The sequence below is a fragment of the Micrasema longulum genome, unplaced genomic scaffold (assembly GCF_059751315.1).
Source record: "Micrasema longulum isolate JH-2025_06_02 unplaced genomic scaffold, ASM5975131v1 h1tg000509l, whole genome shotgun sequence".
Classification (NCBI taxonomy): Eukaryota; Metazoa; Arthropoda; class Insecta; order Trichoptera; family Brachycentridae; genus Micrasema; species Micrasema longulum.
The window spans coordinates 310540-328580 of NW_028277706.1; the positions used below are offsets into that span (position 1 = coordinate 310540).

Consider the following 18041-nt stretch of genomic DNA (forward strand, 5'->3'; position numbering starts at 1 on the left):
TGGAGTCCCAGATCGTTAAATAGCAGAATACAAAATCTGAATAAGGAATCGACCGGAGATTTAAATACATTTTTTTAAAGAACTCAATTATTCGACTCCAATGGTTTACAATCCCAAACTTTTACCGTATCAGGCGGTGGACAGGTTGATCTACTAAACACCTTTCACCTTCGGCAATAATATACCAATCAAATTCCGCCGAGTTAGCCCAAAGCTATCAGAAAAATTGTGATAAAAATATCAGACCATTGAAATGTTTTAGTAAATCATAAAAAATAAAAATATAAAACAAAATTAATGTTCGATTGGATCGGTGAACTAAAAAAAAAATAGAATACTTTCTTTTGGATGAATACAGTTCTTCAAAGTTAATCAACAGTTTATATTTTTATCTTATAAATTTGATTATAAGATAATAATTGCGCTGTCTTTTTCCCTACTTAGGATGCATTTATGTGTTTTGGAGCGTTTGCGTTCCATCGTAAAACCTATAATGGCTTTTTACTATTAGGAAAGTAAGTAATACTTAAGTGTCTAATTTCTCTTTTTAATGTGGCCATATACGTATTTATTTATTTAACTTTTTGTACATAATGTTAATTGTACATTGGCGAGCTTATTGCCAAATGGCAATTTCTTCTAACCAACCAATTTAATAAAGGTTTTATTTTTTATAATTCAAGTTCCAAAACATATTCAATAGAAAATAAACATAAAAAAGCTGAAGATATATCAAATAAATGTACTAGTATATAAATAACCTTAATTATTATTACTCAATGGGGATGAGGAAAAAATAGGAAAGAGGAAAGAAGGATAGATTAAGGAAGAGAAAGAAGAATTTCTTCAGACGTGATTTAAACAGAGATACTGTAGTAACATCTTTAATGGTTGATAGATGATTCCACAATTGAGCCGCGTGGACACTATGTGAGTTAGAGAAGAAAGAATAATTGTGGATGGGTATTAAGAGAAGGCTTTGAGAATTAGAACGAAGAGGTAAACCATGAAATGATAAGCGTTGAAATTTCACGGAGGTATATAGGAGCGTTAGGACTATGAAGTACATTGAACAGAAGTGAGAGGGAGTGATAGTATCTCCGCTTACTTACTCATGGTAATTAAAAGTCCAAAGTACAAGTACTTACCAACTTGAGAACTGTTATGTAGAGTGGGTCCAAATAGGGAAATTTCACATTTTTTTTACAATTTTAAAGTAATAAGGGTCTAAGAAATACTGTCGAGCAAAAAAAAATTTTTACTAGCATACTTAATTTATTTTTAAATTTATAATTTAGAATTCCCGCGAAAGCCGTCATTGCATTAGCCACGCCCCTAATACGTCACGATTCATGTTGATTTTGAACTTAGTTTGAACCGTTTAAAGTTTTATAGAACATCGTTACGAATCTTGACATCACAATTATCAATGCCGAACATGTCGCGTTTTTCTGGAAACATATTTTTATTATTTATTTTTTAAAGTTATGTATGGAAACATTTCTCGACACCATCCATATTGATTTTGGTATACAAATGATTTTTCTAAATTCATTTCATATATTTTTATCGGTATTCGTAGTACGTGATATTGGAGTGAATAATGTATGTACATATAAATAATTTGTTTGAATAAGCAAACATGAAATTTCTCTTGATATAGCTAATACGACATAGTCCTTAGATTGTAATAATGTATAAATGATTCAGTTACAGCGTTGGTAGAGTATTAAAAAAAATATATTAATAAATAATATAATACATGAACACGATAAAGCTCATTTTGGACGGTACATAATATCAGTTAATACAATCCAAAATATAATGAAAACATAATACATGATACAGTATTATACACTATTTATAGAAAATATATAAATAATTATCACTATAAAAAAGATTCAAGTTATATTTATTTAATTGGTACACTTTTAGATTATCAATATTATTATGGTTTATATATATATTTTTTGGAAGCATTACAATAAAATGAGTACTTATTAAATATCTCAGACATAAAGCCTTTACTTAACTAAAAGCTAACGCTAAAGTTATTTGTAGTGTGTTTATTCACATAAATAGGTAAACTATAATAAAGATGACGAATTTGAATAATAAAATAGACAAGTGCCAATAAAAAATTGAATTCCGCAACATGTTCGACGCATTAATGTCTAAAGATAAGATAATGATAACAATATTATAATTATTAATCAGTGATTGAATACCTTTGGGTATAATAATTGTAAAACAAATGGTAGTTTCGTTTAGAAGAAAATTATTAAAACAATATTTTTTATCGTGTTGTTATAAATATTGGATTACTTTAATAGGTGTCTGGTTTTAATGTTCAATGCACTATTTGATTATTTCTGCACTCTTAGGCCAATTTCATGCGATCGTGAAAATCCTGACTTGATATTTGTTGAATAATATATATTTATTAAATGCCAGGTAAACGCAATAACCAATGATTAACCACCATGAGGTCAACTAATATTCGCTTGATTTCCTTTCGTAAGATTTTACCTAACAGTAGCAGCTGATTTATTTATTTTTAATTACAAAATTATATAAATTATTATGAAAATAAAACTTTGTTATTAGTGTTACAATTTTTTTTTTTTTTTACAAGAACACTACTTAGTTTCGGGAGAGCACTCTTCCCATCGACGGTGATATAAAAATAATATAGTAAACACAGAATATTGTTCACAATGTCATAGAATTTAAACAAAAAATAAACCAATTAATTAGTAAAACTTAGAGCAGGTGTATAATGAAGTGTTACGAAGTGAATGCCGATTCAATTAAAAATATAACAAAATTATATATTACATATCAATCCCTCCTTATTTTACCGTTCCGTGTGGATTTGGATGACACGTGTGAAATGGCCCATATGATATGATTGATGCGAAATATTAATGTATAAGTATTAAAAGAAAACTGTCAAACTGTATTGATGATGATGCTTTTAGCGAAACTACCGAAGTTCTTGATTTAAGTTCTGATATAAATATTAGTCTTAGTGAACGAACGAAAGTTTCGAGCGTTACTGTCAAGTCAGGGGATAGGCCTGTCGTGCCAATATACAGGTGTATCGTGCCAATCTACCCGGCCGGCCCGGTAAAATTAAGGTGGGTGGATACATATTATTATTTATTTTTTTCGTTTTATTTCCTTAGTTTCTACAAGCGGGTGAAAATTTTTCCAAAGGAAATCAGTGGAAATGAATCTGCCCCATTTTGTACTGGTTCGTGCGTTTAACTGCTGACTAATAAATAAGATAATAATTAAAAAATTCATTATAATACGGTATGTCAATCCACCCTATGTATGTTTTTTTATCGGGCCGGGTGGTTTTTGCTGCGGAGTGAAAACAGCTATAGTTCGTAAAAAGTTAGTGAACTATTAGTACCTATTAGACGTGTGCGCCGATCAAAAACTCGTCGCGGCGCGGCCGGAGGCATTAAAAAGACCGGCGGCTCGTAATCGGCGTGAAATATGAATAAAGTAACGGTGGGTCATTGTTCAGGTCTATAATCTGGTATACTGCTTATCTTCAACTGAACGCTTCCCAATTTCATAAAGAAATGCATTTTAAATATGAACAATAAACGAGACACAATAAAATTGTATTCATTTGTAAAATACCTACAATGTGTAGGTTACCTACGATGCAGTTTTAATTTAAGATTTTTGGAATGTCAACGAATACAAAAAAAACAAAGCCCTCGAGACATTACAAGGTAAAAAGACGATCTAACATAAAGATAACTTTGCTATGATTTTTTGTTTTATTCGTATAAGAGTACGTGTCGCCAAAGTTCTCCATCTCCGGTTCATCAGTAGTACTTACTTCCTATGTACAACCAAATGAACCTATCTAAGTAGCAAGTATGACTGATTGTATATATAATGTTTCAGGGGTCTCAGACTAATTATTTTATTTATTCTATCTTAAAATTAAACAAATACATATTAAAAATCAAATAAAAATAATGCATTTCAAAATAAAATAAGAGAATTGTGGAAGATTTCCGGTGTCCTTGCCGTAAATGAGCCAATCGGCAGAACTAACCGAGAAGAAAGGGAATAGAACTTGAGACATCACAAGCGGATTAATTTCGGAAATATAAATATATAATATTTATAATTTATTTATTTTTAATTTTGGGTGAGTTTAATAGTTTTTTATCAAATAATAAAAAACAATAAACTTCCTTATTTCACGCCGATGTTTAGACCAGTGCAGCGGCGGCGACGTGGTCGGAATAATCGGCGGCGGAAGGCGGCGCGGCGCACACGTCTAGTATCTATCTGCTGATCTGCTCATCTGCTGACAGCAGTATGTTGTGTATTATGACATCCGCCTAAGGCGTCTACTCGTATGTGGAGTGTTCCCAGTTCCCACACTAGTAAAGTGACAGATGCATTTATTAAGCAAAAGCGGATGCACTCACCATTTACCAGTGACGTTTGTTGGACACGTGCAAAAGTAAACCAAATTTAAAGTGAATCATTGAGACGACAATGTTCTAACCATAGAATTATAATATACCAGAAGGCAAATCAAGTCATCGTACTGTGTCCAAAAGTCATCCCTCTCCCGCCTGCGCGCATGAGTGAAGTGGCCGAGTAAGGTTGCCAGACAGTGAATAATATATTATCATAACACAAATATAAGATAATTTTGTAATATGTTATTTTGGGCTATTAAAAAACGGGTACTTTTATTAGGCAAACGTAAAAAATCGTTAAATAATTATTTACTGATTAAGTATAAATACCGTTTAGTATACTAAGGCTTATTAATAGAAAGCAGGGTAAAAAAATCGACTACCCTAGCAATAATAACAAAATGTTAGCCCAATTTTATTGAACAATATGACACATGAAATGTGATCCCACAGTTTTCCTTTTTAATCCCAGCAGTATTTTGAGACTTACAAACGACACAACACGGCATAATTGAATTTAAATCGGCAGTTGCGTACTAAGCGATGCGATGTCTACTAATAATCTAATGGCCATAACGTAAGACTACTCATGCATGAGTAGTTTGTCGGCTTCAGTTTGATGCGCGTACGCGGTTTCTGGACTATTATAAAATTATGATACTAACATTTCTTTATATTTCGTTCATCTTCACAAACACTGATTTCATAATGCCGGCTTCAATTATTCGATTAACCTAATTGAATGCAATGCGTTTATTGATTGGTACCTATTTCGAGTTGACGCGAGTTGAAACGGTTAGAACAAAACGTAAACAGCATATTTATCCTTATTTAAAGATTATATTTTTTGTAGGTAGCAACTTTAAAGTTGCTGAACGAGTCAAATTGTGGTCGGGTACAATATACTCGTACAGTGCCAAAGGTTGTATTAGAGGAGCAAAGTTTGATTCCCTGACGTCAAATTTAACATTAACTCTTGTACGGCTATGACGTTACAAGAGGTATATGTACTAAGAGGATACAAGACTTGATGAACCATCTCTCTTATTTAAAAAAATAAAGGAGTAAAATTTTTAGTAATAAAAAAAATTATAGTTATTTTTATGAATTATTGGAAAATAGATTATTAAACAGTTTATGTTTTTTTAACACCTGTATTGACTTTTTCTTGATATATGTAAGCCGGCATTAAAACACCGTTTGCAGAGTGATTTTTTAGCATGGTGTTTTAAGAGTTAAGAACCAAGTTAGTATTCAATAAGAAAACATAAATTATTATGATTCAATTTTCCAAAATAGTATCCTAAAATTAACTTTGCAAACGTGATCTTCGTAGAATTTTCACTCATTGAACAAATTCTTATTAACTATAAAGAAAGAGTTCGTGTCAGCATCGTTGCTTTTAAATCATTACATTTTCGAAGGCCACATGCAATAAAAATAACACCATGTATAATATAACGCCGTTTTCCATTACAAACGCTCATGAAAAATAGCAATCGCAAGGTGATTAATATTTCTATACCAATGGCACCATGAAATTTCCGTGTGCTAAACAATTTGCCTGACAAATTTAATTGGTGAAGAGAATCCAAACACGATTTGAGAAGATTTTGTTTCTAAAAGCTTCGCCTAAAAAAGTAGAAAAATTGAGACGAACATGCAAAGCAATCTTCCATAACTGCACGTAGTTATGCAGAAAGCAGCCAGCCATAGAAAAGTAAAACTTTTGTGAAAAGAGTTAATAATCAAATCTTCACAACAGTTGGAATGTTTTTTTTACTTTGAGAAATTATAAATAATGCATACATTCGATTTTTTACAATACAAAATTAATTTAACTATGTATTTGACCAGTTTCAATGATTTTTAAAGTCTGGCTGACTACACAACCTAATATGTGCATTTTGTAGAAAACAGCCAGCTCTAGTAAAACCCTGGGGTCGTATTCTGGATCTTCTCTATCCCCTAAAGAGTGATTCATTTGAAGATTTTTTTATTATATTTGTTTCATATAATGATGATTAAACGTCAAACGGTGTATGAAATAAAAAAAATATAGATTACACAAACATCACTCTGTCAGATTTAAAATTTACACTAAAAACGCATTATGTAACTTAGTAGACATTATAATAATAAATATGTACATCTCCCTTCCCCTCCTTATCCTCTTTTCAAGCATTCTTGTCGTAATCCCGCCCAATTTACAGTAACTTAATGTTCTTAAAATAAATATTTAAAAAAATCTTTGATTATTGAATAATATTTACGAGTACATGAAAATAACATTTTTATATGTAAAAATTATATGTATTTATTTGATATGTAATATATTTTCTTTACTAACTTTGTATACTATGTGGAAATCTGTTATTAGTTCTGAGTTTATACACTATATCTGTTTGTTTACTATAAATATGTATGTAGAACTGTTGATTTCCCAAATAAAATAAAATAACACTGCTTCAAAAACGGGAAAAAACGCATACGGTTTGGTCAATTCAACCTAATAAGTGTTTTTGTTAACCTAACCTAACCTAACCCAATTTCACATAACAAAATAAATTCGAAAATAAAATTAATAATATTGTTGAATTAAAATTAAAGAGGCAAAGCGACCTTCAAACCTTTCGTTAAACGTTCATTCAGCGAAAGGCCTAGCCATTCAGCTGAATGCCGACATTTACTGAACTGCCTAGCCGCTCGGTTGAGTAGCTGATTCAACTATTTCACGGCGACAGATACACTGGTCGGTATGGTCAAATAAATTAGGTTATCAAAACATTAAACTATACTAATACGAGTTGGTTCTATTTTTTAAAGTAAGAACCCATAATTTCCATCTCTTCGCCTAAAGGTGCATAGGGCACCGCATTGGTACACCAGTCGCCGGGTGTTTCGATCATTTTTGTGACACCAGATAAGATTGTTATTATATTATTATTGTAAAATCTCATCTTTATATTCATACACGTCGAGAGGAAAAGTTATTATACCTCTACGCAAACAACGCGCTAAATTCGGTGAACGCGCATTTGCGGTCGCAGGCCCCATGGCATAAAATCCTCTCCCAGCAGAAGTGCGAAACTGTGAGAGTGAAGTGGTGTTTCGGAAAAATCTTAAAACCCGCTTGTTCTCTAAATCATCTGAATAAATCCTTAGCATGTGATTACAAAATAAATTGTAGTACTTAATTTACAAATTTTAATGTTTCAATTAAATGTATTAATCTGTAGAATTACTTTGTAAGGCGCCCTTAGGTGTTACATTACAAAGATGGCGCTATATAAGTTATCCACAATAATACACAATGTTAACCATATCTAGGCCCCGATTACAAAAGTACCTACTTTACATTTATATTCAATTGTATCTAAAAAGTAAAATTAAGTTTTCTGTTTGAAAAGCAGAATATGCACACATTTTTTTACCGATAAAGATACTTTAAACGTTCATGCAAATATACTCATTTTTCGTCGACAGTCGAAGATAAGTCTGTTAACTTCCCATTGTAATCGGGGCCCAGTGCCTCGATTATGAACGCTATCTTCATCTGTATATATCGAGGGGTATACTTAACTTCTGTACTATCTGTATCTTCCTCGGTATGTTCTACCTACCTACTTGCCATATCAACATCATATGATCGAAACGAATCAATAACCGATCGCAAAAATTACTCCGCGTTCCTTACTTCATTAACATTTAAAATAGATCTCGATTAAAAACTCGATTTATTTTTTACATTGGTAATATTTTGCGGCTAGATGCTCTTGTATGCATCTAGCCACTCGTTTCGGAAACTGACAGTTATGTCAGAATTTAATTCGACTTCAAAATTTAACTATTTTTCTCTCGTATTTTGAATAGGTTTTTAAGAAAAAAAGTGCCAACCTCAAAACGATTAAAAATTTTAATAAATCATAATAAAAGGAAAAATTGGTCGGTGGAACAAAATTTTTTAAACTTTAAATGCGTAGATAAACGTATCGAGGGGTTCTAGACCCGTCGGTATAAACCGATGTACATCTTTGTAGTCGGTCGGGAGACTTTTATCTTCAACTATGACGTCATACTGAAGCTGTCATTTTAGAGCGTAGATATGTATACCGCAACGTACGCTTCTTCTTGTTTCATATCGATGTACCTACCTAAAATTTGAAGGTGGTCGGTAGTATATCTTTGTAATCGCTAGAGAGAATTTATCTTCAACTATACCGTCAAGGTGAGGGTATGACGTCTTTATCTTTCCATCATAATCGAGGCCCTGGAAATTTACCACAGATCTCTTACGTGGTAGGCTAACGCGCTGACCACTATTAAGTCAATTTTGTTTAAAATAGCAAGACCGATATTCGGTAGTAGGTAGAATGTGTGGTAAAACGATGTATGGGTGCACGAATCAATGTCGAGATCCGTGAACTGTGCAAGGCTGGGACATTCGTTATCGACAGCATCAATAAAGGGGTGCTTCGTTGGTTTGGACATGTAGAGCGAATGGAGAGCGAAAGAATGTTGATGGATGCAGAAAACGAGGAAGACCGAGAAAGACATAGCACGATCAAGTCCATCAAATACTTGAAGATGGACATGTTAATAGTAAGAATAATCGGCATGCGTGCATGAGAAGATGTATGAATGTAGAGGAAGCGAGGTCTGTATGCAAAGACAGAGTAATACGGCGTTCTATCCTCTCGTGATGGTTTGTTTGTATAGGTTGGATAATTTATATGGCGCGATTTTTGTGAAAATCAACTCAAGGGCGCTGTACAATTATGTCCGAAGAGAAGGGTTTCATCAACAGCTTTTATTATATTTAATAGTACGATATACATTTATTTTAATTCTTCGGTTTACCTTTTCACATTTCTAAAACTATACAATAATATAAATTATTTTACCGAGCGTGTCTTGTTCGGACATTATGATTATTTCTTATTTACAAAATAAAAATAATGGAAAATTTAAAAAAATAATTAATACATGTTTTAGAAATTATTATAACCGAAAAGTACCTAGATTTAATATTTAACTTGTTATTTAGGTGTGTTTAATAAACAAAATTTATATTTAAATAAGTACACCCTGATTCAATCGAATTATGCAAATAAAAACATCGAAACAAAAACTTCATAAAACGCAACATACAAGTAAAATTTCATTATAATTAGTGATACAGGTGAGTTAATTAACAGGTATTTTTCGGGTTAAACAATGAAATATGGAAGCAACAGTTTTTTACATACCTTAATTGTAAAAAAGCAAGTAGAAATAAAAACAAGCAAATCCCAGTGGGTACGGCGAGGCGTATACATCTTGTTTTATATATTCACAACACGACTACGCAGACATGTCAACTATTATAACTTTCAAAACATTTTCAACTTAAACATATTACATATTTGCACAAAACAAGTAGAATTTACACACAATATATTTAATCAACACTTTTATTGTGATAATAAAACTAAAACTGTCTGTCGTAAAAACTTTGCAAGTGTTTTAAAACTTTCATTTCTGACGACAGAGTCGATCACTCCCTACCGGCACCGGCCATATTTCTCGACTAAAAGATGTTATTGAAATTCCATCGCATTTAGAAGCAACAGGCAGTTGCTAACTTTTCAGTAACTAGCTTCAGGTGAGATAAGGCTACATTCACATGAATGTTATATTTCCACTGCTCCGCCTCCAGCTTTATTTTATGATTATAATATTTAACAATATTCATGATGTTTTTCTGATTGATAATGATGGTTTATGTTAGTAACATTTTAGACTGCATTGTAGCATATATTATACGAGCTGATATGAAAGCTCGCAAAAAGGTAAAACACGCCGCAGACCAATCCAGAAAACGATCAATATATAGGTATGTGTTGTGTCATAAAAATCTTAACAAAAAGTATGTTAACATATTACAACAGAGATGAAGAACATTAAGAGAAGCTAATTTAGAAGTCTAGGCATTTACAGGAGGGCTTATGACCTGTTAATGGCTGGTTTAAGTGGCCACTTTACACACTATTTTTTTTTTATTATTAAGGAAAAACAACTGTTGTTATATAAGAATAAAAAATATAAAAAATAGTACATACATCCAATTAAAGTTTTTTACAAATATAATGAGAGAACATGTTACATAGTAAAGAAAAAATAATATATCATATAAGATAAGAGATGAGGTAATAGAGTGGAGGAATGGAGGAGAGGGATTTTCATAATATAGTTGACCAATTCAAAATGTTGATATTATAATAAAATAAACATATTTAAAGGAACATAAACTTATTACACACTGACAAATGTTTCATTTTACAGTGTTTCAAAAAGTTTTTTTTTGAAGTCACAAAATTTTGTATTTAAAATATCTTAATGGGGACAGAGTAAATAAAATTTGGAGCAGCTACTATAAATAAACGAGTTTTGAACATCATTTTTTTGGGGAATGAATTATAAAAAAAATGAACTTGTCATGTTGACTTTACGGGACAATTGATTGAAATACGCTCTAAGAGATATGGACTATCGATAAAATTTTGAAGGGGAAAGACAGATCAGAAATGCTTCTACGTTTAGTAAGGGAAGTAAAACTATGAAAGGAAGAAGAGTCTTCATACGAGTCAAAATATGTAAGAGATTTACGATCCAGAAGTTTAAGGAATCTATTTTGTATTTTACCTAGTTGTGAAATATAAATTGTATATTTAGGATTCCAAACAACAGATGCAAACTCAAAATAGCTTCGAACGTATGCATTATATAAGATTTTGAGGGATACGGCTGTTTTGAATGGTTGAGTGGTTCGTATAATAAAGCACTTTGTAACATTCACCGTTTTGCCCATATTCGAACATCTATGTTCCTTCAGTTCTTTCATCTGTTGATGTTTGTGAAGTTAAAGAGCTGAAACATTTTTTTATGCGGGTGAGATTCATCTAATTAAATTATTTCTGTTGTGATATTTTAACATAAACAGCTCCCCAGGGTGTTGAATCCAGTCCTTGTCTACAAAAATCTGGACAAACTCAAAATATTGTTGTTAAAAAGTATGTCTTACACTTAATTTTTGGAGTGTAACCATTACAATACTAGGTAGTTGATTATAGGTTTATTTGTAATAATAATTGTTAAAGGGTGAGTAAAAAATATTATGGATGTATTCGGTGTTAACGTACGTGGTGTATTAAATCAGTTCGGTTGCGATTTTTATAATTAAAGGGCTAAGCTCTCAAAACAATTTTTCTTTAAATGTGTATGTAGAAAACAAAAAACAAAAAAAACAATGATTTATGTTTCATTTGATACAGCAGTGCAATTGTTTGCTATATTACCTATCTTTTTACATTGTATTTTATGTAGAAAATTCATAACATTTTCTATGTTTTAATCTCTTCTTCGGTCTGTTAAAAATATTTATACAACCAAACATTAAAAATAATAAACAGGTTTGCATAATTTTACAAAAAAGCTGGCAAATTCAATTTCAGTAAAACTTTATTAAATGTGGTCGGATATTCTTACATTTAAAAAACGGTTTAAATTGTTTTCGAAAGATAAAAATTTAAATTTGTTCATAGTTTACCGCCAGTTTCAGTTGATCACTTGAAATTTGAAGTTAAACTTGAAGGTCTGTTTTTATATATCTATAAATAGTGTCTAAACTTTTGTTGTTGCAGAGTTTGTGTTAAAACGAGGCAAGTAAGTTTTATTTTTCATTCCATAAATAATAACAACGCTATAGAAAGTATTTCTGTATATCTTTTCGAACAAACACAATAGATATTTAAGTGGGCGAAATTATCTTATATTAAGATTCTCTTACTTTTTTAACATATTATTCTTTGGGTATTATGTATACTAATGTGTTTTTTTTATATATACCTAATTTTACCTAATTATTTCTGTATGTATGAATTAAGATAGACGTTTGCGTTCATATATTCAACAAAATTGATAGGGGTAGTTCCGTACAAAAATTGATATAGTAAAAGTTTGGTAAAAGTGGGCAAAATTGTCACTTTGACAGTACTAATTAGGTTTTGTTTATTCGTTCTTCATCATACGCAATACGTGTGAAAAATCTTTAAGCAAATATTTTGTTGCCAAGTGAAAAAATCATATGTCACGTACTGATCGATCATGGGTACTTACCTCAAAATATAAAGTAAAGAAATCCGTACAAAAAAGAACAATAGAGTGAAGAACACCAATTTATTTTAAAATTAACTTATGTGCAAAATATATTGGCTATACATTCATTTCCGATAAGGAAACTATAGAAAATGTTTCTTAGACAATATATAACCTATGGAAGATACTAAAGCATGGCTCTAGCCGTGAATGTATATCGCTCTTTTTATAATATTAAATTATTCGTTTTTGGCGGGAAGGAATCTCAATTTACAACACATGGATCTGTCCTAGACTGACATACTGACAGGAGACAGGGTTATTTTCTTGTGTCGACTCAGTCAACTGTCAATTGTGTTGACTCAGTCAACTGTCAATTGTGTTAGTTATTGCAGTAAATTGTGCGTAATAATCCGGTTACTGTTATTTCTTTTATTGTATCAGAAACATAATATTTTTTGTTCCTCTATTTTTGTATTCGACCTCTGTAAATGTTGCACTACAATAATTAAGATTTCCTGTACAAGTCATAGAACCAAGGTAAATTGGTGATAATTTTTGTGAATTTAATAAAATATAATAAATATGGAGGCGGAAAGTAGAAATCCTGAAGATACCCTGAATGTCCTCGTGGCAACTGATATCCATTTGGGTTATAATGAATTAGACCCCATAAGAGGAGATGATAGTTTCAACACTTTTGAAGAAATTCTACAGTATGCTGTCGAACATAATGTAGATTTTATTCTTCTGGCTGGAGATTTATTTCACGATGCCAAGCCATCACCAAACTGCTTATTAAAATGCACCAGATTATTTAAAAAATATTGTTTTGGTTCAAAACCAATAGAGTTTGAGATATTTTCTAATCAAAATGAAAATTTTAAGCAGACTTTAAATGGATTAGTGAACTATGAAGATCCTAATATAAATATTTCTTTTCCCGTATTTTCTATCCACGGGAACCATGATGACCCTATTGGTCGGGGAGCTGTGAGTTCGTTAGATATTCTATCCCATATGGGCCTTGTAAACTACTTTGGAAAATGGACCGATTACAGTCAAATAACTATTTCTCCAATTTTAATGAAGAAAGGTAAAACAAATATCGGCTTATACGGCTTGAGTTTTTTAAAGGATCAGAGACTTGCTCGACTATTCAGAGAAGGTAAAGTAAAAGTACAAAAACTCCAAAATGATGACACCATGTTCAACATCTTTACTCTTCATCAAAATCGAGTGGATAGAGGATTACTTAACTATATTCCAGAGGAAGTTCTCCCCGATTTCATGGATCTAGTTATTTGGGGTCACGAGCATGATTGTAGAATTGAGCCAGAATGGAATGCCACCAAGAACTTCTTTGTCTCTCAGCCAGGATCACCCGTTGCAACTTCACTCGCTCACGGAGAGGCTTTGCCCAAACACTGCGGACTTCTACAAATACATGAGAAAAATTTCAAAATGTTTAAGCTTAAGTTAAAAACAGTACGACCATTTGTTTTTGAAGTGATCGTTCTGTCAGAAGTAGAAACATTAAATCCTAATTCAGTTGATGCGGCAGATGAAGTTCAGGAGTATTTGAAACTCCGTGTAAACGAAGCTTTAATGAAAGCCGATGAACAGAGGAGTGGACATTCTAATCAACCTCAACTGCCGTTAATAAGGTTCTGCGTGTTGTACGAGCAAGACAATCAACAGTTTAATGTCATTAGATTTGGTCAGCAGTTTTCCGACTCTATAGCTAATCCCCAAGATCTAATACTTCTTAAAAAAGAGAAGGTTCGGGAAAGAAACACCGCCAAGAGTAATATTAACAAAGAAGCGCTGAGTGATTTTATTAATGAAACCGAGGCTGAGGAAATTAGTGTCGAAACTCTTCTAGAAAAATACTATAAAGACCGACCTGCAACGGAACAGCTAAAAATGCTTTCAGTCAAATGTTTAGGAGAAGCGGTGATCAGTTTTACTCAGAAAGGAGACACGGAAGCAATTTCTGAAGTTATTAAGTATCAAAAAAAGCAATATTTAGATCACCTTATGAAATTTGATATAGAAACTGAAGAAGATGCACTAGAACATATGTCAGTGTTAAAACAGCAGTTCGACGACGAGAATGGTGATAAACTGGCTAGTATCAAAAAGATTTTACAAGAAACTGCTACAAGTGGCGGAGTAATTATAGATATGGATAATAGCAGTGGAGATGATGAACCTTTGGTTACCCCCGATGCAAAGCCGACTAGAGGAAGAGGACGGGGGAGAGGAAGCCGCGGGCCCAGGGGATCTAGGGGTGGCCGAGGGGCGTCCATTCCAGCAACAAATACCTCTACTTTGAATATTACTCATGACTCTTCATCCAATAGTTCTGCTAGTAATAATTGGCTCACAAACTTAAGTAAGCAAAGTGTTGCACCCAAGCAGACTCCTAAAAGAAACGCTAAAAAGTCCCAATATTATGATTAATTGTCAAGTTTTAATTACATTTTTGTGCCATGTGGAAATGATTCAAATAAGTATTTAAGATAATGGATATGTAAGTATGTACATCTACATACATATATATATATAATTATTTTCCTTACGTTTAAACATGATTCCTGTTTGTACGATAAAACAATCTGTGACCACTAAATTGTATGTTAAGTCTAGGAATTTACAGGGCTTCTGACATGTCGTGTCATTGGCTGGTTTAAGTAATTACTTTACACATTGTCTTAACATTCACCATTCTGATAATGTTTGAATGGACATATTCCCTCAACTCTTCCATCTGTGGGCTTTTGTGAAATAAAAGAGCTTAAAACTTTATATACCAGCCGATAATAGTTCATAGATCCGTAGTTATCTAAACATTCTTCTTCTTTTCCAAATCCGCTCCTAAGTGGAGCATTTGGACATCACCAAATGCCTCTAGGAGATCCTATCGCCAGCTAGCACTCTCGCTTCTTCCCATGTCAATCCCCCGTCCTTTTGTTCTGCTGAATAAAGCCGAAAGATCTTCATTGACTGTCTGCCAGGACGGAGAGCCTATAGGTGTGAAAAAGAGGCAGCTTGGGTTAAGGCTCGGCTCTCCTGAGGCATCTGCAGCACATGTCTAAGCCAGGTCCACCACCGCACCCTCAAAACGATCTTCATTGGAGACTGGTGCGTCCGTTCTCGGTCTTCAATGTTAGTTATGAAATCAGACCACCTTCTGCCTAATATTTTCCTCAGGCACTTACTCTCAAAACTCGGAAGTTTGGTTTTTCGAACTTTAGTAAGGTGTGCCAGGATTAGCACCCATATAGGAGTTCCGGCATTTTGTTTTGACTGAGCATAAACTGGAGTTTCGAACAGCACGCATCGTGTTGAAAGTTGCTCCAACATGTCCAAGGCGGATTGCGAGCTCTTTGTGCATGCCACCATCATCAGTTATGCAAACTCCCAAGTATTTAAAGCTGTCAACTTTCTCGATCCTCCCATTATTAAAGAGAGGCTGATCATGGTCAAGACAGGATTTGTTGCACATATTCGCTTCTCAAAATGGTTCATTCTTTCTGTGAAATATGTATACTATTATTATTTTTATTTTTTTTAGAAGAAATATTTGCGTACTTATGATTTACCCAAATATTTACTTTTGAGGGCCATTTTCAACAAATATTCAAGTAGTAAATAACTCACTATTAGAAAATGGAAATCAAGTTGGGGTAGAGTGAGATTCGAACCACGAACCTTTGATCCGTGAGTCTGAGACAATAGCCACAGGACCACCTCCCAATTTATGTCGATCTTAATAACTCCCTAGGGAGTGAAACAGCCTTTGTCAACAAGTATTTTGGTATATATTGTATATGTGTGCTCGCCTTTACATGCAAATGAGAATACCACATTTTGTTTTAACAGTTAAGACCCCGAAAAAAACCCTGCGTTGGAGTCCATGTTTTATTATTACTATTGTTGAATTTTTCATGTCATAGTTTTAAGATTATTGTTGAAGAATAAAAAACATTTTGTATTTTTTCACTTATGATCATTATTATTATTTTGTGACAAGTTACAGGTGGTGACAAGACATTAAGTAAAAAAAAACTTTATTTGCACCACTTAATTATTATTTTTTAAAACCGGGCTCAGGTCAACCTACCTATCTTCAGGTTCATAAATGGCATATTTTTTGTCCTGAAGGGGTCATTTAACCTGAAATTGGTAACGTGGTTTACTAATTCAGTGGTACAAAGTAGTTTAAAAACGATGAATAGTTCTACCACGGTATTTTAATCTTTAAAATATGCATAGTTTAAAAAAATTGTTGGAAATTGTTAACGCACCTGAAACAAATAAAAATATATCTTTCCTATACTCCCGTCATAAGCAAAAAGCAGCTTTTTCACAAAAAAAAATATTTAAATGTGAGGTAATGTTCTACACGAAATTTCGAACCATTTGATATATAGCAATGAGTAGTAAAAAATATATTTTTCAAATTTGGGACTCTCAGGTTGACAATTGGTCTGTCTCAAATGCAAAACTCAGACATTCTTAGGAGAACTAGACAATATTGTCGTGATTGTAGAACGATGGCAAAAGATTCGACATTGACTTTCTTTTACATTTGATATTGAAACAAACAAACAAACCATCACGCCGTTTCCCCGTAAGGGTAGGCAGAGAGGATATAATGCCACAACACTCTATCTTTGCATACAGATCTCGCTTCCTCTACATTCATACATCTTTTCATGCACGCGCGCCGATTATTCCGACATTGAATAGGTTTTATAAAAGCTGTATATTCCAGGTTTGAAAAAAACATATAAAACTAACAAAAATATTAAAGGATTTGCTTTTGTACTTACTGAGTTATGACATAAAGTGTCAAAAAAAAATTTAACCCCTCATGTAAAGTTGAAGAGAATCACATGCGTCCTTGTTCTACGATCATGACTATATGAGGTCTGTTCTCCAGAGAGTTGCTCTTCCTGTGAGGTGGATTCCTAGTTGTCCCATCTTTTGTGAGGTGTTCCACGAGGATGAATCCCGTGAGGGTGATAATGAATAAACTTTCAAGGATGTTTATTTATTTATTAACAGTTTGAAGAACAAATAATAAGCAAAGAAATCATTATCAGCATTTCCCTATCTGCACAACGTGGTGCACGGGAAATGGCAGTTGAAGTGTAGGTATATGGATCGTTTTGTTACGTGTAAGATATGGTGATCAGTCTTACGCTTCAAATGCCGGTTCAGGAACAATGACATATTATGCAGTGTAGAACCGTCTTCAAAACCAATATTTCTCATCCTACCTGTCGGGAATCCAACCTAAGACATGTCAGTCACTACACTACAAGGCGAACTTATCTCCGCTTGATTTCTCTTTTCAGGATTTATACCTAAGAACAGCTATCGAGTCGAAAACATTCATCCGGGGTTCTGGTTTTATTTCATACTTTATTT

The 18041-nt window shown here is 32.9% G+C and overlaps 2 protein-coding genes across 3 annotated transcripts in view; one reads left to right on the forward strand and one right to left on the reverse strand.

Annotated features, from left to right (window-relative positions):
- The window catches only part of Ptp10D (Protein tyrosine phosphatase 10D), a 118288-nt gene extending 108250 nt beyond the window's left edge, over positions 1-10038 (reverse strand). For both annotated transcript variants that reach the window (XR_015822459.1, XM_088227539.1), the window contains exon 1: positions 9713-10038. Coding sequence is in view for 1 of the 2 variants with exons in the window: in XM_088227539.1 (XP_088083665.1) it covers positions 9713-9781 (69 nt within the window). In the remaining variant the exon portion in view is untranslated. The remainder of the gene's footprint in view (positions 1-9712) is intronic.
- Positions 10039-12690: 2652 nt separating this feature from the next.
- Positions 12691-16607, forward strand: mre11 (double strand break repair nuclease mre11). The gene has a single exon (XM_088227529.1). The coding sequence runs from the start codon at positions 13185-13187 to the stop codon at positions 15063-15065; it is 1881 nt and encodes a 626-aa protein (XP_088083655.1). The 5' UTR covers positions 12691-13184; the 3' UTR covers positions 15066-16607.
- Positions 16608-18041: the final 1434 nt, after the last annotated feature.

What these genes read in the sequence shown, in the direction of transcription:
- mre11 (XM_088227529.1), top strand. Translation starts at nt 13,185, where the DNA reads ATGGAGGCGGAAAGTAGAAATCCTGAAGATACCCTGAATGTCCTCGTG.